The sequence below is a fragment of the Balaenoptera borealis genome (genome assembly GCF_965194805.1).
Source record: "Balaenoptera borealis genome assembly, chromosome: 8".
Lineage (NCBI taxonomy): Eukaryota > Metazoa > Chordata > Mammalia > Artiodactyla > Balaenopteridae > Balaenoptera > Balaenoptera borealis.
The window spans coordinates 112,375,724-112,400,057 of NC_138865.1; the positions used below are offsets into that span (position 1 = coordinate 112,375,724).

The 24,334-nt window shown below is 38.1% G+C and overlaps 1 protein-coding gene across 8 annotated transcripts in view; it reads right to left on the reverse strand.

The window, feature by feature from the left end:
• Positions 1-24,334, reverse strand: part of SCAI (suppressor of cancer cell invasion) — a 145,432-nt gene that overhangs the window by 70,067 nt on the left and 51,031 nt on the right. For all 8 annotated transcript variants that reach the window (XR_014247770.1, XM_082403271.1, XM_082403277.1 and 5 more), the window contains one exon: positions 8,282-8,413. Coding sequence is in view for 7 of the 8 variants with exons in the window: in XM_082403271.1 (XP_082259397.1) it covers positions 8,282-8,413 (132 nt within the window). In the remaining variant the exon portion in view is untranslated. The remainder of the gene's footprint in view (positions 1-8,281; positions 8,414-24,334) is intronic.

Consider the following 24,334-nt stretch of genomic DNA (forward strand, 5'->3'; position numbering starts at 1 on the left):
GAGTAGCCCCAGCTTGCCACAACTAGAGAAAGCCGCACACAGCAACGAAGACCCAAGGCAGCCATAAATAAATTTATTTAAAAAAAAAAAAAAAAGCTGATGTTATTCCATCTGGACTCCCACTTCACCCCTTTCCCCAAAGTTCCAAAACTGGTCCAGAGCCACTACCAATATACTTCTCTTTCTCTATAAGCACTGTGATTCTGTTTTCTATTCAGACCAACACAAAAATGGGGGGTTGGGAGGGGGACAACCAAAAAACCCTTCTTTTAATTATTCCCAAGGAATCTTTTCTATTTCAAAAGAAATGTGCAAAAACTACATCAACGCTTGAAAGCAGAGATGTGTTTAATTTCCATAACTCAAAGAGGTTCTTTGGAGAAAAGTGTGGGGAAGAATGCCACACATCCCTCCAACCCACCACCATGGGCAACTAACAAAGACCTACAGATCTTCTGATCGCTTTCCAATCGAGGTCTAACAATGAACAAAACGCTTTCATTTATATAAACAAGCACAGAAAATGCACACACTCACATGCACCAGACACCGTGAGAAAATCAGCCCCCCAGAAGAAAGAGACCAAACTGAGCACTAAGAGCAAAGAGTCCCCGCTAAGAGTTAATATGGCTTATAGAACATAAATTTAACAGAGAACTTCTGATAAAACAAGATCATGTAAAACATACTATTTTCACAATTTGCTTTTTTTAATTTAACCACATACTGTGGGCAACTTTTCATTTATATCTCCACCAACATCTTTTTAATAGTTCTATATTATTCTGTGTGTGTGTGTGAAATGAATTTTCTTTAAAAATGAAAAGAAAGGGGCTTTCCTGGTGGTGCAGTGGTTAAGAATGCGCCTGCCAATGCAGGGGACACGGGTTCGAGCCCTGGTCCGGGAAGATCCCACATGCAACAGAACAACTAAGCCCGTGCACCACAACTACTGAGCCCGTGAGCCACAACTACTGAGCCGGTGCACCTAGAGACCACGCTCTGCAACAAGAGAAGCCACCGCAATGAGAAGCCCGTGCACTGCAACGAAGAGTAGCTTGCTGCAACTAGAGAAAGCATGCATGCAGTAATGAAGACCCAACACAGACAAAAATAAATAAATGTTTTAAAAAATGAAAAGAAAAAGGAAAAGAGTCAAAGTACTAATCTCTCAGTAAACTACAGACTTGCATTGCCACTAGCCACATGTGCTCAAACAAAACCCCAAAAGCATATAGAGAAGATATACACTTTACTCACCATAAATCTAGTTTTTGTAGAAATAATTAAGGCTGTTTAAAATGAAGGGGACCTGGGACTTTCCTGGTGGCGCAGTGGTTAAGACTCCACACTCCCAATGCAGGGGGACCGGATTCGATCCCTGGTCAGGGAACTAGATCCCACATGAATGCCGCAACTAAGAGTTCACAGGCCACAACTAAGGAGCCCACGTGCCGCAACTAAGAAGGCACTGAGCTTCAACTAAGGAGCCTGCCTGCCGCAACTAAGACCCAGTGCAACCAAATAAATAAATAAATAAATAAATATTTAAAAAATAAAAATAAAAAAATAAAATGAAGGGGACCCTTCACACAAAACACTGAAAATAAATCCCTGGTGGATTTGCTTACCCACTTTTCTAGGTCAGAATGATATCATGAAACGACCACCACAATAAGTCACAATAATAACATCCATCACCATACGTAAATATCAAATTATTTTTTCTTGTGATGAGAACTTTTAAGATCAACTTTTTAGCAACTTCCAAATATACAATACAGTATTATTAACTATAGTCACCACATTGTACATTATATCCCTATTACATATTTATGCTATAGCTGTAAGTTTGCACTTTTTAACCCCCTTCACCCATTGCATCCCCGCGCCCCTCTTCTGCCGCTGGCAATCATCAATCTGTCCTCTGTACCCATGAGCTCGGTTGTTTCTTTTGTCTTTTGCTTTGGTTTTTGTTGTTGTTGTTTTTAGATTCTACATAAAATGAGATTATATGGTATTCGTCTTTCTCTGCGTGACTTATTTCATTTCAGCATAATGCCCTCAAGGTCTATCCAGGTTGCAAATTCCAAGATTTCCTTCATTTTTAATGGTTGAAGAATATTCATATGTATATATATATTCCACAATTTCTTTATCCATTCATCCGTCAGTGGACACTTACATTACTTCCATATCTTGGCTACTGTAAATAATGCTTCAATGAATATGGGGGTGTATATATCTTTTCAAGTTAGTGTTTTCATTTTCTTCGCATAAATGCCCAGAAGTAGAATTGCTTGATCCTGTGGTAGTTTTAACTTTTTAAGAAACTCCATACGGTCTTCTATGGTGGCCGCACCAATGTACATTCCCCCCAACAGTGCACAAGGGCTCCCTTTTCTTCACATCCTCACCAACACGTGGTATTTTTTTGTCTTTTTGATAACAGCCATTCTGACAGGTGTGAGGTGATATCTCATTGTGCTTTGATTTGCATTTTCCTGATGATTAACAATGTTGGGCACGTTTTCATGTACCTGTTGACCATCTGTACATCTTCTTTGGAAAAATAACCAGTCAGATCTTCTGACCATTTTCTAATCAGATTGTTTGTTTTTTTGATTTTGAGTTGTACAAAAAGGATTAATTCCTGAACCCAATATAGTTTTAAGTACTCAAGAACTAAACTGAAATAGGTATCCTAAGCATTATAATAAACTTCTCTGACAATGAATAAACAGTCCTAAAGATTAGATCTCACACAATTTTTCCATGTATTAGGGTTTCCTACTATTTCCACAGACACAATTTTACTCTGCAGTTATTTTAAAAATAAATAAAACCTTTGTTATAGTTAAAATGGCACCTTAAAAGAATCAAAATGAGGGAATTCTTTGGCAGTCCAGTGGTTAGGACTCGGCGCTTTCAGTGCCATAGGCCCAGATTCAAGCCTTGGTTGGGGAACTAAGATCCCACCAGCCGCACGGTGTGGCCAAAAAAAAAAAAAAAAATCAAAATGAGAACAGTTTTGAGCTGGTAAAATATATTTATACAACCAAAATACTGAAAAAGAAGGTGAAGTTCACCTTCATTTTCAGGTAACACGCAGTTTTGTTATGTGGCCAAAGGATAGAGATGTACCTGAAAGTGATTTATACATCGTGGAGTGCTATGTGGAAGTGTGTTCTGTCATTGTTACTGTTTCAGCAGTCACAGAGTGATGTGAGTCCAGCAGAGAGTCTCCAGCAGAAAACTACTTGAACTTTATGATTCATTTATGATTCAGAATTAGATCCAGAAAATAACCCTTTTTAAGAAGAGAAATGCCACTGCTAAATTCAATATGCTTCTCAGACATGCTGAATAAAGAATTTCCATTCACAAACACATCAAAATTTCTAGTGTCTGTCTTATTTGAATATACAGATAGAACAGCTAGTAAACTTTGGATCAAATACATAATATCTAGTTTTTAAAAAAGCGGTATAGCAAAAACCACTGATATGAAATGACAAGGTGAAACGTGTTGGGCATATGGTGGACAAATTGAATACATTTTCTAAAAATGCTGAGAAAAAGAATAGAGATGAAAATCAAAAGAGAGTAGATAGTTAATAGAGGCTTTAGATTGCAAATTCAATCTAAGCATTACAGGTATGAACAAGAAAGGAGAAACAAGGAACAAGCAAGAAGAAAGAAAAAATGAATTAATCAATTGAAAAAAAATATGTTTTCTGATAAAGAAATGCCTAAGATCTCATACCATACACAAAAGTTAACACAAAATGGGGCTTCCCTGGTGGTGCAGTGGTAAAGAATCCACCTGCCAATGCAGGGGACATGGGTTCGAGCCCTGGTCTGGGAAGATCCCACATGCTGCGGAGCAACTAAGCCCGTGCACCACAACTACTGAGCCAGCGCTCTAGAGCCCGTGAGCCACAACTACTGAGCCTGCATGCCACAACTACTGAAGCCCACGCACCTAGAGCCTGTGCTCCTCAACAAGAGAAGCCACCACAATGAGAAGCCTGCACACCGCAATGAAGAGTAGCCCCCGCTCACCGCAACTAGATAAAGCCCACGCGCAGCAATGAAGACCCAACGCAGCCAAAAATCAGAATTAAAAAAAATAAAAATAATTAAAAACTTATAAAAAAGTTAACACAAAATGGTTCACAGACCTAAATGTAAGAGCTAAAACCACAAGACTCTTAGAAGGAAACATCATCCGAGTAAATCTCGGTGATCTCAGGTTAGGCAATGATTTCTTAGATATGACACCAAAAGTACAAGTGATGAAAGAGAATGATGAGTTGGACTTTATTAAAATTAAAAGCATTTGTGCTTCAAAGGACACCATCAAGAAAGTGATGAGACAACTCACAGAATGGGAAAATATATATATATCTGCAAATCATTACATCTTACAAGGGACTTGTATCCAGAATATATAGAAAATGACTACAACTTAAAAATTAAAAGATAAATAAACCTATCTGAAAAATGATCAAAGGATTGGAATAAATATTTTCTCCAAAAAAAAGACATAAAAATGGCCAATAAGCACATGAAAAGATGCTCAACATCATTAGTCATTAGGGAAATGCAAATCAAAACCATAATGAGAGGGCTTCCCTGGTGGCACAGTGGTTGAGAATCTGCCTGCCAATGCAGGGGACACGGGTTCGAGCCCTGGTCTGGGAAGATCCCACATGCTGTGGAGCAACTAGGCCCGTGCGCCACAACTACTGAGCCTGCATTTCTGGAGCCTATGCTCCACAACAAGAGAGGCTGCGACAGTGAGAGGCCCGCACACCGCGATGAAGAGTGGCCCCCGCTTGCCACAACTAGAGAAAGCCCTCGCACAGAAATGAAGACCCAACACAGCCAAAAATAAATATAAATAAATAAATAATTTTTTTAAAAAAACCAAAACATAATGAGATACAACTTCACACACACTAGGATGGCTATCATCAAAAAGACAGACAATAACAAGTGTTGGTGAGGATGTGGAGAAATTGGAACCCTCATACATTGCTGGTGGTACAGTCTCCTTGAAAAACAGTCTAGAAGTTCCTCAAAAGGTTAAACTTAGAGTAAGTACTATGTGAGCCAGCAATTTCACTCCTAGGTATATATTCAAGAGAACGGGAAACACATGTTCATCCAAAACCTTGTTCACAAGGTTTTGCCTGAGACCCAACTCAGTCAAAAATAAAATAAATAAATAAATAAGTTTATTTATTTAGTAAAAAAAAAAAAAAAAGACTTCAAACCAGGGTGTACTGGGGTCATTTTCTGAATTAGAATAGTGACAGAAAAGAATTCCTTAAAAAGATGCATTTAATCTATAAAGCAAAAGAAACCAAACTAATCTCAAAGATCTCTTCTGTAGCACAAAATAGGAAACAGCAGAGTGTGGGAGTTAAGAACACTGTCTTTGGAATCCTTCATTTAACAATTGTTTGTGAAGCACCTGTGACGTGCAAGTCCCTGGCTTAGATAGCAGAGAAACAGTGACACATAGGGTCCTACTCCTAGGGATATTTCATTCTAACGTAGAAAGACATCATAAGCAAATAAGATCACTTCAGGTAGTGATGAGTTTTATGAAAAAAATTAAATGAATATAGAGATAAGAAAGTGACTGAAAGTGTAGCTTTAGATTCAGTGGCCATGGAGGACTCATTTGATGACCCTGTATTATCTTTATAATTGTAAATTTTTTTAAAGATATATCTATATATATTTTTTATTGTGAAGACATATTTACTCTCATGCAGTTATTTAATAACCGATGTGAGTTAAAAGCTCCTTCAGTATCTCCAAGGTGAGCAGAAAGGTGCATTACCCAGTGCAGGTTACCCTTCTCACTTAAGGGCATTCTTCTTTGGGGAGGTGGGAATGAAAATGGGCATAGCATTTTAGTTGCTCAACATTATTTACTGTTTACAAAGCCAGGTAAATTACATATAAGTAGACTCCAAACATTCTACTAACACCACAACTAAACAGCAGAGTATCAAAATGATTAAACCTTAAGCAACTATTAATTAGAGTCAAAAAATCTACAGGCAAGATTTAAAAAACTTATAAAGCAGAAGGGCAATAAACTTATGATAGGCAGTAAACTTAATTCACACAACTTTCTTGTCCTTCCTTATTCTCTCAACCGTATGTAACTCCATGAAGCAGGCTTTGTAAATGCGTTCCAGCTCCTCCCAGTCAGAGGCTTTGCCTTATTCCTAACATTGCATTTTAGAGACTTATTATTTTGATAGATTGGACTTTTTTTTTAATTTTTTTAAAAAGTGTCTTGGCGTATAGTTGGTTAAAGATATATTCTTTAGGGACTTCCATGGTGGTGCAGTGGTTGAGGCTCCGTGCTCCCAATACAGGGGGCTGGGGGTTCGATCCCTGGTCAGGGTACTAGATCCCACATGCATGCTGCAACTAAGAGTTCACATGTCACAACTAAGGAGCCCACGTGCCACATCTAAGGAGCCAGTGAGCAGCAAATAAGGAGCCCACGAGCCACAACTAAGGAGCTCGCCTGCTGCAACTAAGACCCAGAGCAACCAGATAAATAAATAAATAAATAAATAAATATTTTTTAAAAGATACATTCTTTAAAAAGAATTTTTTTAAATTAATTAATTTATTATTTTTGGCTGCATTGGATCTTCATTGCTGCATGCAGGCTTTCTCTAGTTGTAGCGAGCAGGGGCTACTCTTCGTTGCAGTGCATGGGCTTCTCATTGCATGGGCTTCTCATTGCAGTGGCTTCTCTTTTTTTTATAAATTTATTTATTTATTTATATTTTTATTTTCGGCTGTGTTGGGTCTTCGTTTCTGTGCGAGGGCTTTCTCCAGCTGCGGTGAGTGGGGGCCACTCTTCATCGCGGTGCGCGGGCCTCTCACTGTCGCGGCCTCTCCCGTTGCGGAGCACAGGCTCCAGACGCACAGGCTCAGTAGTTGTGGCTCACGGGCTTAGTTGCTCCACGGCACGTGGGATCCTCCCAGACCAGGGCTCGAACCCGTGTCCCCTGCATCAGCAGGCAGATTCTCAACCACTGTACCACCAGGGAAGCCCTGCAGTGGCTTCTCTTGTTGTGGAGCACGAGCTCTAGGTGTGCGGGTTTCAGTAGTTGTGGCGTGTGGGCTCAGCAGTTGTGGCTCATGGGCTCTAGAGTGCAGGCTCAGTAGTTGTGGCACACGGGCTTAGTTGCTCCACGGCACGTGGGATCTTCCCAGACCAGGGCTCGAACCCGTGTATCCTGCACTGGCAGGTGGATTCTTAACCACTGCGCCACCAGGGAAGCCCAAAAAGATATATTCTTTAAAATAAACTCTGTCAGTACAATTCCAATCCTAGGGATGTAGAATAAAATTATAAAACATGTGAAAAGAAGACTGCATTTTTACCCAGAAATAACTTGCTAATGAAAAATAATTCACTAAACACAACACTGTAAATCAACTATACTTCAATAATTAATTAATTAATTAAAATAAAAATAACTCACAATCTTTACAATTATTCACTCCTATATAAAGTTTCCCAAAAAAACCTATTTATCCTTAGTATTTTACCCATAGCATGAATTTATTTATGACTGAAACTAAGGTAATGAAGCTTTAGGTCTGAAGTAAGTCAATATCCTAAGAATCTCATGAAATGAAATACGGCTAAACCATTTAAATAAAACAAAATGGTACAAAATTATTTACTCACCACACACAAGAATACACAATCAAAGACACATTTTGACAAAATTGCATATAGCTTCCGCTACCAGTCAGGGCACACACAACTAATGTAAAAATAACTGTCTAGAACACTAGACTGTCTAGAACACTCTTATTTTAGTTAACAGATACTTTATCCTAAGAAAAAGAAAGAATAAAAGAAATAAGCAAATAAACAAGTATACAAAAAATGTAACAGAAGAGAAGCCCCAGGTTCACTTGCATATGCATCCCAGGCTCCTTAGTTATCGCAATGTGTAAAATCAGATGTAAAATAGGTATGATGTGGAGTAAGGTATACAAGACCATCTAACAAAACAGCTCTCTCAACTTGAGTAAAACAATATAAGTTATCCTCTTCTGTTGTTTTCTCACCTGAGAATGAAGAAAAAAAGCATGATCATCTCTAGTACAGACATTTATATAACATTCTATCCATAACTTTTCAGAAACTTACCACACATCAGCCATGGAAAAAAAAGATACAGAACTAGATAAAAGTTTAAGGCATCAAGAGTCCACTAACCTTAACCCGTTGAACAGTTGCTTAGATTTATCCAGAAGGTAACAAAAATCTGTAACTGTTTTCCTCTCTCCCTGTGGGATGTCATCTTCAGCACCTCCAGAGGACATGATTTCTTTAAGAGCAAATTCAGTCCTGTAAGAAAACATATGTCTATTTACCAAGTAGGTGAAAATAAAAAGAGAAACAGACCTTAGTTATATCATCTGATAGCATTTTTTTTATGATACAGACATCTTCTGATTACAATCAAATCATCAAAGTAATTTAAGTATAAGATGGTGTGGAAGAATAGACAATCTCATATTGTGGGTGGGAATGAAAATTGGTACATCCATTTTAAAAAGCAGTTTTTATAATATTATTTCATCCAGTAAATATTATTTGAATGGCTAAAATGTTCCAGGCACTCCTCTACATGATTAAGAAATGTTGATCCTTTTAACCTATTTATCTATTTGATCCATTCTGTATATCCATCCCAGAAAACGATCCTACAAATGGAAAACCCTTTGTCCATAAAGATATTTATTTCGGTACCATAGTATTTAAAAGCTGTTATGAAACCAAAAAAACCAAACAGGGAAATGGCTAAGTACTTCATAGAACACTAATGACTACACTCTACCCTATCATTAACTTACAGTTATACTTAAGATGATAAAGCAATAATATGGATATACTCCAGTATAAAAGGGATATTAAAAACAACACACATCAAAAAGAAAAAAAAAAACCACACACACACAAACACACACGTACATATATTTTAAAGCTATTTATTACTGAATCCAAGCTATCTTCTATCTTCCCATGTAATCCATCATGTTAATCAGCCATTTTAAAAACAGCAAGTTGCCGGATAGTACACATAGTATGAACCTACGCTAAAGAAAAAAAAATTCATTTGCGTTCACACACAGATAGAAGTCCCTGGGACAACACAGGGAAATCTGGTCCCAGTGCAGGGTGAAAAGGCAGAGCAGACAAGGACCAGACACCAGAGATGGTAGTTAGGGGGTGGTACAGTTATTTTGGCAAATATTTTTTTCTCCAACATTGTCTTCAACAGACAATTGCGGTTGCAAGGCAGGAAAATTGTCAGCAAGCCTAGAAGTGTCAAGGGGCTGCAGGGTAACATATGGGTGGCACTGCAGCCAGCTGGTGGGGAAGTAGTTTACAACACGCATGGACAGCACTGGGTGGTCCCTGCATGTTCACAAGTTCCTTCTTCCCACCACCTCTTTCCGCACGTCATGGACTAGGTGGTTTTAACAAAGGGAAACAGACCTTGAAAAGTGCAGAGTCTGGGAAGGGGTTCCACACTACAGTGATCCTGGGTAAGTCATCTCCCACACTCAACAACCCCCTGCCTTCGTTCTTTAAACCCAGAAGGAGATGCAGAAACAAGGCACAAACTGTACTTTCTCCAGCCCTCCCCATACAGTTCATGAGCCAAGGTGGCTAATATCCCCAGGACACAGGAGTTTACAGGAGAAAAACACAAAATAAAAGTTCAAAATAAACAAATTCAATAAGAAAGGATATTAGATATAAAGCAGGAAGAAAATATCACATAATGAAGCAAATAAAAATACTGGGTATGAAAAATATAACCACTGAAATAAACTTAGTAGATGGATAGACTGAAGAACAGAAAAGATACAGCTGAACAAATTAATAAGCTAAAACATCAGGTTTAAGGTACTCTGCCAAAAGACATCAGGAAGAGATAGAATACACAAAAGAAAATTCAAGAGATATGGAAAAGGGAAATGAAGGAAATCAACATCCACATCATAGCATATAAAGAAGAGAGAAAAAATCACACGAAGGCAATAAATACTTGCAGAAATAAACTTCGATAAACTTCCCAGAATTAGAGAAAATATAAAACCTCAAACTAAAAGGACTCAAAGAACGTTAAAAGAAAGAAAAGATAAAGAAATAATCCCACAGCCAGAAATATTAAAGTGAAACTTAAGAATCCAGAGAAGCCCTCTCCCATTCCCAACTATCCAGTCCTACAGCCATTAGGTGGGGCAGAGCACAGCAGGTGTCCACACAGAGGGTAGCCTCCTGGGTATCACAGCACAAACTGTGAGGAGACCATCCACATCCATACAAAGGGCCAGCTTGCATGGGATGGTGGCGCCTGAGTGCACTGAGTAGGGTAATCACGAGTGGGGACTGGCATGGGGAGTGAGAGCCTGAGCAGGGTGAGGAGGGCATGTCCACATGGAAGAGTTCAGAGGTAGAGAGAGATCTGTCATATATAGGGGATTCATCAAATAAGAAAATCTTTTAAGGAAAAGGGGACCGAGAGTTCTCTCTGTAAGAGAAAGGAAACACAAACGTGGAAAGGGAAAAGGTTAGAATGAACCCTGTGGATTGAAACTGGAGGTATGGGTGAACTAATGGATGTTTAAGAAGAGTGATATATCTCTCAGCTCCCTTAATCACATTCTGAGTGCGGCTGGCGTATTTTCAGAGAGGGAGAGGAACGTGCACCTAATGCACGACAGACTGGCCCACAGTGGCCACTCTGTTCCTAGAAGTGCAACAGCTTCCGTCTGCATCTGGGGTTTCACCAACCCTCTCTTGTTTTTCCTTTTCCAGCCAAGGCCACTTTTGATGCCATTCCCAAGACCTACAGTTATCTCACTCCTGATCTCTGCAAACAGACAGTGTTCACCAAGTCTCCGTATCAGGAATTCACTGACCATCTTGTCAAGACTCACACAGAGTTTCTGTGCAGAGGACCCAGGCTCCAGCTGTAGCCACCACGTATTTTTATATGAGAAAAGTAAAGTGAATGAAGCCAGTTAAAAAGAAAAAGAAAGAGAGAGACATAAATGTCTGGGTGCGGGGAGGGGGGCGGCGTGATGCGTACATAAGTATACTCCCCAGTTCTGTAAATCTGTCTAGTGAGAGGGCCTGGGAACAGTGACCATTCCCCCCCACGACCCCCACCAATGGTATGAACATACCTAGCACCCAAATCTTGGCTTCTAACACCATTCTCCAATAAAGGGAACCAGAGCTCCTTGGAGAATTGTAATAGTCTAATTACAGCCCTGGAGCAGAAAAAGTACAAGATGAATCTGGAATATCCTGTGCCAGAGAGCAACAAAGTGCTCAAAGAATGATAGAGACATAAGAAAAGGATATAGGACTTAAGTGTCCATCAACAGATGAATGATAAAGAAAATGTGGTATATGTACACAATGGAATATTATTCAGCCATAAAAAGGGGAAGTCCTGCTATTTGCAACAACATGGATGGACCTTGACAGCATTATGCTAAGTTAAATAAGTCACACAGAGAAAGACATATACTGTATGATCTTACTTATATGTGGAATCTTACAGAAAAAACCAAACTCATAGAAAACAGAGAACAGATTGGTGGTTTCCGGAAGTGGGGGTGGGGAGTGATAGAAAACTGTGAAGGTGGTCGAAGGGTACAAAATTCCACTTATAAGATAAATAAGTTCTGGAGATGTAATGTACAATATGGTGACTATAGCTAACAATATTGTATCATACATTTGAAAGTTGCCAAGAAAGTAGATCTTAGTTCTTATCACAAGAAAAAAATTTTTTGTAACTGTGTGAGGTGATGGACGATAACCAAACTTATTGCGGTAATCATTTTGCAGTATATAATACACCAAATCACTATGTGTACACCTTAAACTAATAGAATGCTATATGTCAATGACATCTCAATAAAACTGGGATAAATAAATGAATAAAAATAAAAAATAAAATCAAGCATTAAAAAAGGACCTAGGATCTAGCTTGAGGGAGCGTCCACTAGCCAAATTGGGGATAATTTCAGCATCAAAACAAATAATAATAGTAATGGATTATAACCTATTAAATAAAATAAGAAATGATAAAGCAATACTGACATAAGTGAATGAATAAATGTAAAATTTGATAGTGAATGGGATAGTTTCAGAGTACTTGCCCACAAAATACACATTAATTCCAAAAGGAAAAAGTAACATCACAACAATGAAATCTGGCAGACATCACCTTGATTAAGTGACCAAAATGAACATCATTCATAATCAGATCAATCAAAGTCCTGTACCACCTGATAGGATGAGAAGTGATATTCCTGCCAAAGAGACATAACGTAAACCTAATCATGAGGAAACAGACAAAACCAAATTGGGAGACATATTCTACAAAATAACCAAACTGTAATCTTCAAAAATGTCAAGGATATTCCCCCAAAGAAAAGGGAAGACTGAAGTGCGATGCCTGATTCAGAGCTGGATCTTTCTGCTGTAAAGGATGTTATTGGGACAAGTGGCGAAGCTTGAATGGAATCTGAGAAATAGATGGTAGTAATACAACAATGTTAATTAGAAAAAAATATGAAACCTGGAATTCCCTGGCAGTCCAGGGGTTAGGACTCTGCACTTCCACTTCAGGGGCCACAGGTTCAATCCCTGGTCGGGGAGCTAAGATCCCGCATGCCGTGCAGTGTGCCCAAAAAAAAAAAAAAGAGAAAAAAACCCCCTAATACAACAAAGTTAACACATTAAAAATATACTAATTATTTAGCACACTAAATGTGTCAACAGATGAATGGATAAAGAAGATGTGGTATATATATATATATATATACAATCAAATATTAGCCATAAAAAAGAATGAAATAATGCCATTTGCAGCAACCTAGAGATGAACCTAGAGATTATCATACTAACTGAAGTCAGACAGAGAAAGACAGATATCATATGATATCACTTATGTGTAGAATCTAGAAAATGATACAAATGAACTTATTAACAAAACAGAAACAGACCCACAGACATAGAAAACAAACTTACCATTACCAAAGGGGAAGGGGAGGGATCAATTAGGAGTTTGATATTAGCAGATACAAACTACTATATATAGAATAAATGACAAAGTCCTACTGTATAGCACACAGAACTATATTCAATATCTTGTAATAAACCATAATGGAAAAAGAATATGAAAATGAATATATATAATACCTACTTTGCTGTACACCAGAAGTTAACACAACATTGTAAATCAACTATATTTCAATTTAAAAATAATAATAATATGCCGCAACTAAGACCCGGTGCAGCCAAATAAATAAATAAATATTTTTTAAAATACAAATAATAATAATAAAAAAGAAAGTCTAAAACTTTCAAAAGGCAAAACAAAGTAATGAACATACAAAAAAAATACAGTAATTACCGCAGTTGAGTATGCACTGAAACCAGCATATTCACTAGGGGCAGTGTAAAACAGTGCAGACCCTTGATATTCACTGCATGTATCGGGGGATACATTTATTCTTTCTATTAGACTCAGCAATTACACTCCTGGAAACTTATCTTAAGGAACATGTTAACCATCATTACTGATAAATTACTCATAACACAGGGAACTGGTGTTCCCATCCACCCTACACTCTCACATAATTACCTATTCTTCAACCTCACTGAAATATGGGCAAGTCTCTGAACCAATTCTACTCTTACATAACATCACATTTTTACACGTTATTCTCTGCACCTATTTTGGTCACCTGGCAAGTTTATATTCATAGTTTAAGACATTACTCAAATGACACCTTTTCAGATTTTCCTTGAAAACCTAATCTCTCCCTGGCACTTACATATGATCAAGTTGGTAGAGGCTTCTCCAGTGACACCATAGAAAGTTATACATGAAACAACTGTTTGTTAAAAAAAAAAAGTCTGTCTCACTGTCTAGACCTACACTGTCCGAAACTATAGTTACTGGCCACATGTGGCTACTGAGCACTTGAAACGTGGCTACTCTAAGTTGAGATGTGTTGTAAAGGTAAACTACACCAAATTTAGAAGATTTAGCATAAAAAAAGATGTAAAAATCTCATTAATAATTTTTATATTGTTACATGTTGAAATAATGTTTTGGTTATTTAGTAAAATAAAATACATTATTAAAATTAGTTTCATCTTACTTTTTAATCTGATCATATTTCTTTTTTTACCAATTTTATTTTATTATTATTTTTTATTTTTTTTTAAACATCTTTATTGAAGTATAATTGCCTTACAATGGTGTGTTAGCTTCTGCTTTATAACAAAGTGAATCAGTTATACATATACAATATGTTCCCATATCTCCTCCCTCTTGCGTCTCCCTTCCACCCTCCCTATCCCACCCCTCTAGGTGGTCACAAAGCACCGAGCTGATCTCCCTGTGCTATGCGGCTGCTTCCCACTAGCTAGCTATTTTACATTTGGTAGTGTATATATGTCCATGACACTCTCTCACCCTGTCACATCTCACCCCACCCCCTCCCCATATCCTCAAGTCCATTCTCTAGTAGGTCTGTGTCTTTATTCCCGTCTTGCCACTAGGTTCTTCATGGCTTTTTTTTTTTTTTTTTCCTTAGATTCCGTATATATGTGTTAGCATACTGTATTTGTTTTTCTCTTTCTGACTTACTTCACTCTGTATGACAGACTCTAACTCCATCCACCTCATTACAAATACCTCCATTTCATTTCTTTTTATGGCTGAGTAATATTCCATTGTATATATGTGCCACATCTTCTTTATCCATTCATCTGTCAATGGACATTTAGGTTGCTTCCATGTCCTGGCTATTGTAAATAGAGCTGCAATGAACATTTTGGTACATGACTCTTTTTGAACTATGGTTTTCTCAGGGTATATGCCCAGTAGTGGGATTGCTGGATTGTATGGTAGTTCTATTTGTAGTTTTTTAAGGAACCTCCATACTGTTCTCCATAGTGGCTGTATCAATTTACATTCCCACCAACAGTGCAAGAGAGTTCCCTTTCCTCCACACCCTCTCCAGCATTTATTGTTTCTAGATTTTTTGATGATGGCCATTCTGACCGGTGTGAGATGATATCTCATTGTAGTTTTGATTTGCATTTCTCTAATGATTAATGATGTTGAGCATTCTTTCATGTGTCTGTAGCCCATCTGTATATCTTCTTTGGAGAAATGTCTATTTAGGTCTTCTGCCCATTTTTGGATTGGGTTGTTCGTTTTTTTGTTATTGAGCTGCATGAGCTGCTTGAAACACAAAAGACCCCGAATAGCCAAAGCAATCTTGAGAACGAAAAATGGAGCTGGGGGAATCAGGCTCCCTGACTTCAGACTATATTACAAAGCTACAGTAATCAAGACAGTTTGGTACTGGCACAAAAACAGAAATATAGATCAATGGAACAGGATAGAAAGCCCAGAGATAAACCCACACACATATGGTCACCTTATCTTTGATAAAGGAGGCAAGAATATACAGTGGAGAAAAGACAGCCTCTTCAATAAGTGGTGCTGGGAAAATTGGACAGATACATGTAAAAGTATGAAATTAGAACACTCCCTGACACCATGCACAAAAATAAACTCAAAATGGATTAAAGACCTAAATGTAAGGCCAGACACTATCAAACTCTTAGAGGAAAACATAGGCAGAACACTCTATGACCTACATCACAGCAAGATTCTTTTTGACCCAGCTCCCAGAGAAATGGAAATAAGAACACAAATAAACAAATGGGACCTAATGAAACTTAAAAGCTTTTGCACAGCAAAGGAAACCATAAACAAGACCCAAAGACAACCCTCAGAATGGGAGAAAATATTTGCAAATGAAGCAACTGACAAAGGATTCATCTCCAAGATTTACAAGCAGCTCATGCAGCTCAATAACAAAAAAACGAACAACCCAATCCAAAAATGGGCAGAAGACCTAAATAGACATTTCTCCAAAGAAGATATACAGATTGCCAACAGACACATGAAAGAATGCTCAACATCATTAATCATTAGAGAAATGCAAATCAAAACTACAATGAGATATCATCTCACACCGGTCAGAATGGCCATCATCAAAAAATCTAGAAACAATAAATGCTGGAGAGGGTGTGGAGGAAAGGGAACACTCTTGCACTGTTGGTGGGAATGTAAATTGATACAGCCACTATGGAGAACAGTATGGAGGTTCCTTAAAAAACTACAAATAGAACTACCATACGATCCAGCAATCCCACTACTGGGCATATACCCTGAGAAAACCATAGTTCAAAAAGAGTCATGTACCAAAATGTTCATTGCAGCTCTATTTACAATAGCCAGGACATGGAAGCAACCTAAATGTCCACTGACAGATGAATGGATAAAGAAGATGTGGCACATATATACAATGGAATATTACTCATCCGTAAAAAGAAATGAAATGGAGGTATTTGTAATGAGGTGGATGGAGTTAGAGTCTGTCATACAGAGTGAAGTAAGTCAGAAAGAGAAAAACAAATACAGTATGCTAACACATATATACGGAATCTAAGGAAAAAAAAAAAAAAGCCATGAAGAACCTAGTGGCAAGACGGGAATAAAGACACAGACCTACTAGAGAATGGACTTGAGGATATGGGGAGGGGGTGGGGTGAGATGTGACAGGGTAAGAGAGTGTCATGGACATATATACACTACCAAATGTAAAATAGATAGCTAGTGGGAAGCAGCCACATAGCACAGGGAGATCAGCTCGGTGCTTTGTGACCACCTAGAGGGGTGGGATGGGGAGGGTGGGAGGGAGGGAGATGCAAGAGGGAAGAGATATGGGAACATATTGTATGTGTATAACTGATTCACTTTGTTATAAAGCAGAAGCTAACACACCATTGTAAGGCAATTATACTTCAATAAAGATGTTTAAAAAAAAAAATAAGTGGTGCTGGGAAAACTGGACAGCAAACTGGACAGCTACATGTAAAAGAATGAAATTAGAACACTCCCTAACACCGTATACAGAAATAAACTCAAAATGGATTAGAGACCTAAATGTAAGGTCAGACACTATAAAACTGTTAGAGGAAAACATAGGCAGAACACTCTATGACATAAATCACTGCAAGATCCTTTTTGACCCACCTCCTACAGAAATGGAAATAAAACCAAAAATAAACACATGAGACCTAATGAAACTTCAAAGCTTTTGCACATCAAAGGAAACCATAAACAAGACGAAAAGACCACCCTCAGAATGGGAGAAAATATTTGCAAATGAAGCAACTGACAAAGGATTAATCTCCAAAATATACAAGCAGCTCATGCAGCTCAATATCAAAAAAACAAACAACCCAATCCAAAAATGGGCAGAAGATGTAAATAGACATTTCTCAAAAGAAGATATACAGATTGCCAACAAACACATGAAAGGATGCTCAACATCAGTAACATTAGAGAAATGCAAATCAAAACTGCAATGAGGTATCACCTCACACCGGTCAAAACGGCCATCCTCAAACAATCTACAAACAATAAATGCTGGAGAGGGTGTGGAGAAAAGGGAACCCTCTTGCACTGTTGGTGGGAATGTAAATTGGTACAGCCACTATGGAGAACAGTATGGAGGTTCCTTAAAAAACTAAAAATAGAACTACCATATGAACCAACAATCCCACTAATGGGCATATACCCTGAGAAAACCATAATTCAAAAAGAGTCATGTACCACAACGTTCATTGCAGCACTATTTACAATAGCCAGAACATGGAAGCAACCTAAGTGTCCATCGACAGATGAATGGATAAAGAAGATGTGGCACATATATACAATGGAATATGACTCAGCCATAAAAAGAAATGAAATTGAGTTATTTGTAGTGAGGTGGATGGACCTAGAGTCTGTCTTACAGAGTGAAGTAAGTCAGAAAGACAAAAACAAATACTGTATGCTAACACATATATATGGAATCTAAAAAAAAAAAAAAAAGGTTCTAACGAACCTAGGGGCAGGACAGGAATAAAGACGCAGACATAGAGAATGGACTTGAGGACAAGGGGAGGGGGAAGGGTAAGCTGGGACAAAGTGAGAGAGTAGCACTGACATATATACACGACCAAAGGTAAAATAGATATCTAGTGGGAAGCAGCTGCATCGCACAGGGAGATCAGCTCGGTGCTTTGTGACCACCTAGAGGTGTGGGATAGGGAGGGTGGGAGGGAGATGCAAGAGGGAGGGGACATGGGGATATATGTATACATATAGCTGATTCACTTTGTTATACAGCAGAAACTAACACAACATTGTAAAGCAATTATACTCCAAAAAAGATATTTTTAAAAACTTAAAAAAATAAAAAGGCAACTGTACTTCTATATCCTAAGAACAAATAATTAGAAAGTGAAACTTTAAAGAAAATTATAGCATTGACATTAGCACCAAATAATATCAAATAACTAGGAATAAATATAATGCAGATGTGTAAGACCTCATCACAGAAGACTGTAAAACTCTGAGAGGTAAATAAATAGAAAATTAAGAATATGCCATTTTTTTTACTGGAAGCTTGAAAATTATAAACACATCAATTCTCCCTAAATTGGTCTATAGATTTAATGCAGTACTAATCAAAATCTTAATAAACTTATTCAGATTTGTGGTAATGGACAAGTTGATTCTATAATTTATATGGAAATGCCAAGAGCCAACAGCAGCTAAATTAATCTTGAAGAACAACAAGATGGGAAGACTTACTCCACTGGATATCAAAATTTTTATAAAGTTCCAAGATTGAAGACTGTGGTATTGGTGCAGGAAGAGAAAAACAGACCAATATGACAGAACAGAGTTGAGAAATGACGCACAAGTAAACAGATACTTGATTTATAACAAAGGTAGCAGTGTAAAACAATGAGAAAAAAGTTTATCAAAAAAAAAAAAAAATGCAAGAAAGGAAAGGAAGAGAAAAAGAGCTAGTGTGGGGTCAACTGGATATCTAAATTAAAAGAAAAATCATGAATCTTGAGTCTTACTTATGCCATACACAAAAATAAATTCTAGGTATACTGTGGATATAAATGTAAAAGGTAAAATAAAGTAGTACTTACATCATAATATAAGAAGCTATCTTCATGACCATGGGGTAAAAACTGATTTCTTAAACAGATCACCAAAAGTACTCATCATGAAGGAAAAACTGCACAATTTAAAAAACCAAGTATGTATTGTGTTGCTCAAAAGACACCATTAAGAAAGTGAAAAAACAAGCCAGAGAGTAAAAGATGTTTGCAATATATATATTTGACAAAGGACTTGTAACCAAAGTAATAAATGAAGAACCCCTATAAATCAGTAAGAAAAAACAATCAATCCAATAAAATAGGAGATGGTGGGCAAAAGGCTTGAATAGATACTTCACAAAGGGGATGGCCAAATGAAAGGGTGCTGACTTTCATTAGTCCTCAGAGAAATGCAAATTAAAGCCAAATGACACATCTACCAGAATGTCTCGAATAGTTTTTAAAAACCTGACAATCCCACATGTTGGAAGAATGTGCAGCAACAGGAGCTACTAGAAAACTATTTAGCAGTATCTACTAATGTGTACTCAGCAACTAGGAAAATATACCAACAGATGTGCACCGTGTGTGCACCAAAAGACATTTACAAGTATGTTCACAGAAGTAAAATTTGTAACTGCCAAAATCTGGAAGCAATCAAGTATCTATCAATAATGAAATAGATAAATAAGTGGAATACTATAGTATAATGAAAATGAACGCACTACAGCCACCTGCAACAACATGGATGGACCCAGCATAACGCTGGGTGAAAGGAAGCAGACCCAAAAGAACACATATCATATGACTCCAATATACAAGGCACAAAACAGATAAAATTAGACCTTGGTATTTGACAGACTGATCAAGATAGTGATTACTTTTAGGGAGGAGGCAGGAAATAAGAGGAATGCTAAAAATATTTTATTTTTTGACCTGGAGTTAACATTGTGAAAATTCATTAAGCCATACATTTATTATGTATAAAGAAAGAAGGAAGAGGGAGGACAAACACCAGACTCAGGTGGTTTTTAAAAGTAAGTTTTACAGGGGCTTCCCTGGTGGCTCAGTGGTTAAGAATCCGCCTGCCAATGCAGGGGACACAGGTTCGAGCCCTGGTCCAGGCAGATCCCACATGCCACGGAGCATCTAAGCCCGTGCGCCACAGCTACTGAGCCTGCACTCTAGAGCCTGCAAGCCACAACTACTAAAGCCAGCATGCCACAACTACTGAGCCCACATGCTGCAACTACTGAAGCCCACACGCCTAGAGCCCGTGCTCCACAACAAGAGAAGCCACCGCAATGAGAAGCCCACGTACTGCAACGAAGAGTAGCCCCCACTCGCCGCAACTAGAGAAAGCCCGTGTGCAGCAGCGAAGACCCAACACAGCCAAAAATAAAATTTAAAAAGTAAGTTTTACCAAATGCTTGAAAAACGTAACACTGAATATACTTCCCTTCCAAGATTCATTTTAATAAATCTAATATAATTTTGACACCAAGGGCAAAAGAAGGGCAATACAAAAAAGCAGAATTACAAGACAAAGTCCATATTATATAAACAGTTGTTACTGCCTCAAATGTTTGTAATGTTAATAGATTATGGATAATTGAAATTTTAATATAAAGCAGCAAACACAATTTCACTGGTTTACTACAAAATAAATGGTAAATTAAGACTTATGAATGAAATATGTCTGTACCTATATCAATTATTTGCGGAAAATATATAATATATGGTAATCTATAAACATTAGTTCTGTAGACATTTATGGGAAGCATACGTGTAAACATACCACATGGGTAACAATAAAAGATGATACAAAGAAAAGGACATATTTTGTTGTGGGTTAAATTGCGTCACCCCGCAAAAAAAAAAAATATGTTTAACTCCTTACCCCTTGTACTGTCAATGTAAACTTATTTGGAAATAGGGTGTTTGCAGATATAATTAAGATGTAAGTTAACATGAGGTCATATTGGAATAGAGTGAGCCCTTAATCCAGTATGACTGGTATCCTTATAAGCTGAGGAAAAAAGATACAGAGACAGACATCCACAGAGAGGAGAATGCCATGTGAAGACAGAGACACAGAGGGAAGAGAGTCAAATGAAGAAAGAGACAGAGATTGGAATTATGTAGCTACAAGCCAAGGAACCGCCAGAAGCTAGACAAGAGGCATGGAACAGATTCTCCCTCTGAGCTTCAAAAAAGGAACCAATTCTGCCAATACCCTGATTTTGGACTTATGGCCTCCTGCAGTATGAGAGCACAAATTTCTCTTGTTGTAAACAACCCAGTTTGCGGTAACTTATTACAGCAGCCCTAGGACACCAATGCATATATGATACAGTCCTAACACAGATTACAAAATAGGCACAGGAGCATAAGAGCACTGAATGCACACAACTGCTCAAAGACTTGTTCTCCTAAGTACAGAGCATCTGGCAAATTATTGACCTGCTTTGTTGACAATTTCTTTTTAAAGGAAGTCTTGACAAAGCAACAAGAGAAACTGCTACTCTGGACTGAATTCTAAGTAAATGGGGGGCAATACAAAAGCATGAAAGAAATCTATGCAGAGTCACAACAGCAGCAGAAAGGGCCTCGGAATAAGACAGAAGCAGCATTCCTGTTCCAAACACTTTCTAGTTTTGTGACTGTAAACAAACAAAAAACTTCAGCTAACACTGAGTTGCACATTTTTAATCTACAAAAACAAGCAATTTACACTTGTTCTGCTACCTCAGATAACTGCTGTGAAGACAGGTGTGAAAGAAGTCTGAAAACACTATATAATGTATAATACAACCATCATTATTATTCTGCAGTTTAGTGATGTTTCAAAAAGATAGGGAACGACCCTGTGATTAGACCTAAAAGGGAAATAGGCCAAGAAAAGAATGGAAGTACACAGGAAATGAAACCAAAGTATAATAAAAAAGATTTATTCTGACAAAGTAGAGAAGATATTTATAGAAATCACATGGTAGGAAAGAGACATTTCCTTATGCATTCAGATTTTTTAAAAGACAGGTGAAAGAGATGGAATGGCTATATAATTAAGCATCAGCATTAGAGAGTCTCACACATATGTTTTCTCAGCTATAAAAATGGAATATTAATAATAGCTTCCTCATAAAGCTGTTAGACAATAAAATGAACTAATGGATATAAAATTGCCCTGTAAATTATAGTGTACTTTAAAATTATTAGTTGTAAAATTGTTATAAATGCACTCAAAACAGAGCATAAATTGAAAAATAGCAAGCACAAAACAATGTTGAATGTGTGTGTGCATATGTGGGGGGTGATTATGACGGTTTTGCTATATTCAATGAAACAGGAACAAGAAGCTACTGCTTCAGATGGCATTCCTATAATAGGAACCAAATAGAGTGCAAAGCATCTTCACGTATCAAAGAGAGCAGAAAAATATCCTGAATTATATACAAATTATATTCTGAAAACAATTTTTCTGACTTACTCCAACATGCAATTGCAGTTAAGTTTCAAGCTATAATAACAATTCTAAGAGAAATGCATAGGTACCAAACTGCTCATGGTTCAATACAGAAAGAGACTGAATGAACTGAGGGCAAAGAGAGGTTAAGAAAAAAAAGCCAGAAGAGCGAAGGCATGGAGCAGAGGTGATATACAGATATATAGCCAGAAGGCCATTTGTAAGATACTGTCCAGGAGACTACACAGATATCATTTTGCCTACCAAATGTGGAGAAAGAGAAGTGTTTACCTAATACATCCACATATGCAAATTCCAGTACTTATTCAACTGAGACATAGCACACAGCCTAACAGAAAGGAAAGGAAGCCTGTCACTCAGTCAGCCATCTAAAAAGAACAACTATCAGGACTTCCCTGGTGGTGCAGTGGTTAGGAGTCCACCTGCCAATGCAGGACACGGGTTCAATCCCTGGTCTGGAAGGATCCCACATGCCGCAGAGCAACTAAGCCCATGTGCCATGACTGCTGAGCCTGCACTCTAGAGCCCGCAAGCCACGACTGCTGAGCCCTCGTGCCACAGCTACTGAGGCCCGCGTGCCTGGAGCTCATGCTCCGCAATGGGAGAAGCCAACGCAATGAGAAGCCTGCACGCCGCAATGAAGAGCAGCCCCCGCTTGCCGCAACTAGCCCACGCACAGCAATGAAGACCCAACGCAGCCAAAAATAAATAAATAAAATAAATAAATTCTAAAAAGTAAAAAAATAAAATGAAAAGAACAACTATCAACAAGATACATGCAAAGACTATTTATGAAGCTAATGGGGCAGGAAACACAAAACTATGCAAAATGAAAGAAAGTAACAAATATTTATACCCTGAAGAATGATGTGAGGAAACATGACTTGAAGCAGCCTGGGGCTAATAAATCATAAAAACTGTCTTGGGTGGAAAACCCACAGAGGCAGCGGTCAAATACTATGTAGATCAATTTAAAGGGCCATTTACTCACAACACAAAAACTCGAGAGGGAACAAGACGTTCAGGCAAGAGTCTCAATCAGCTACCACGACACTACTCCTATTCAGTAGGTAAAGAAGCGCAGGCCACACAGAATTTTCCTTTTTTTTTTTTTATAATTAATTTTTATTGGAGTATAGTTGCTTTACAATGCAGACTTTTCCTTCTTAATCACATACAAAGATAGCAGCAGCAGCAGCCAAAGGTCACGCAGACAATACGCTAAACAGGTACTACGGGGACTTCCCTGGTGGTCGAGTGGGTAAGACTCTGTGCTCCCAATGCAGGGGGCCCAGGTTTAATCCCTGGTCAGGAAACTAGATCCCGCATGCCACAACTAAGAAGGCTGCATGCCGCAATTAAGAAACCCGCATACTGCACCTAAGAGTCCACACGCCGCAACAAAGAAGCCTGCATGCCACAACTAAGAGTCCGCATGCTGCAATGAAGAAGTCCGCATGCCACAACTAAAGATCCCTCATGCCGCAACGAAGATCCCGCGTGCCGCAACGAAGACCTGGTGTAGCCTAAATAAATAAATAAATAATAAATTAGCAAAAAAGAAAAACAGGTACCATGCAAATCATTTGAGGCCACCCAAAACCAACATCTCAGCATACTCTGAGAGAAGGCTGTTAGTCATGCAAATGTTAGTTAGGTCATACCTAATTTGTATTAAGAAGAATTAAAGGGGCTTCCCTGGTGGCACA